Raw genomic sequence first — 1860 nt, 5'->3', positions numbered from 1 at the left:
TACTCGTCATTCTTAAAGCCTACTGCTTTTCTAGAACCTGATCGAAAAAGTTATTTGGCTCCGCTCGGTTTACAGAGGGTAAGGTGGCAATAAACGTACTTAAGTGCGAAAATATCATAAAATATCATGTAGTATCTAATATTTTTCAGTTCTCTGAGTTATTATTTAAATATTATGTTAACTTTTGCAAAAATGAGTTAATATTAATATTTATTATCGAAAATAGTACTATTACTATCAAACATATCATAGGATATTTGGTTACCATTGCCCCCTGGAGGTGACACGCAAAATATGGATATGCTAATACAATTTTCAAGATGTTGACATATCACATGCATAAAGTAATCATTTCAGTACACTAGACTCAATTTTTGCAGTCTACAATTTGCTTACTGTTATACAAAATCTCGAGCACTAAAGATGTCGACAACTGGCAGGCGGTGCAGCTCTAGCGAACTCGCTTCGTCGTTACAATACATGCAACAGCCTGAGGGAGGAGACGTATTAAGAGTAATTACTGCTGTAGTATTATAAACAAGTAGTAGTATACTAAATGAGCAGAGCAGTAGATAGCATTCATCAGTCCCACGCGTTATTTATTTATTTACTTAAGCACTTAATCTGAATAGCAACACGGCGCCAACATTCTTCTGTCTCTCAGCATGCGTACCTTTCTACTACGGCTCATGGCTACGTCCACCTTGGCACCGGTTCCGAACGTGTATCTCCGTCTTACGCGGAACTTCCAGCTGGAGCAGTGCCACGCTGATCCACAACTCAGCCTTCCTGACCTCGGGAGTCGCATCCTCCACCTCCATGATCTCCATCTTGGCCTCTTCCGCCTAAACCATCTACTCTTTAATCGCGTCGGTCTCCGTCGCAGCCACTATTACGATCTGTGCGGGCAGCTTAGCAATACTAGCGAGGTGCAGACGCGCAGTAGAAGCAGCGACATCACCTGCATCGAACCCGTTCCGTTCACTTAGACCATCGTGTGCAACCCCACGGCCAGGTCCAGGTCGCGACACCGCCACGAGATATCCGGCTGGCGCACCACATCCAACCGCTCCACCGCGTTCCATACGCCACCACGAATACACCCGAACAACCCCACCGTGCTGCAGATCCGTAATCCGGACCATTAGCGCCATATCTCACTCGCCACGCTACTGCCAGCACACCTGCACGTTGGCCCTCACGCATGTCGAGCATCGGCCCGCTCAATGGCGCGTCTGTGAGTTTCCGCGTCCACGGACCAGAGCGCCGACCACACGGCAGCGCTGTCAAACAACGCGCCGTTCACGTCCAGCTCGACCATCGCCAGCAGTGCCTTCCTCACCCTCCCGGCTCTCCACATCATCCACCCGCTGCCGCCGCCCCCCTGTTACCGTTGCTGCATGTGTCCGCCACCCGCACGCCGCCCTTTCGCGGACGTCGCCACCCTTGCTCACCACCTCATTCACTCTGCTCCCTCACGCCTCTTCCCCTCTGGCTCGCCGCCGTCGCCACCATTGCCGCCACTCCACTCGCTCGCCGTCCGAACGATCTATCCCTCTTTCTAAAGGAAAAGAGCAATTTTAAAAATAAATGCATAAATTTTAACAAGTACCGGTACATGTAGTATTTTTGTTTAAACCACGTTTTATGTTACGGTCGGAGGTTGTCGGAGGTCGGAGATTTTATGGTTTGGTATGGAAGAAGACGGATGTTTAAAAAGATAGAATGTATGAACATTATAAAAATTATTAAACAAATAAATATGGAAGTGAATGATAGAGTTGAAAAGAAGTAAAGTTAGGATAGGTAATAAAGAAAAAATATTAATTTAGTAAATTAATAATGGAAATGGTTGGAAAT

At 46.7% G+C, this 1860-nt stretch overlaps 1 protein-coding gene across 1 annotated transcript; it reads right to left on the bottom strand.

The window, feature by feature from the left end:
* Positions 1–680: 680 nt before the first annotated feature.
* On the bottom strand, positions 681–1321 carry PITG_19505 (uncharacterized protein; the record flags this gene model as incomplete). Its single annotated transcript, XM_002896043.1, has 3 exons — positions 681–845; positions 1058–1121; positions 1203–1321. The coding sequence occupies 3 exons, from the start codon at positions 1319–1321 to the stop codon at positions 681–683; spliced, it is 348 nt and encodes a 115-aa protein (XP_002896089.1).
* Between the last annotated feature and the right edge of the window lie 539 nt (positions 1322–1860).

This window comes from Phytophthora infestans, genomic scaffold (assembly GCF_000142945.1).
Source record: "Phytophthora infestans T30-4 supercont1.107 genomic scaffold, whole genome shotgun sequence".
Lineage (NCBI taxonomy): Eukaryota > Oomycota > Peronosporomycetes > Peronosporales > Peronosporaceae > Phytophthora > Phytophthora infestans.
Note: the sequence above shows the minus strand (reverse complement) of the source record. Positions and strands in the feature narration are given on the sequence as shown.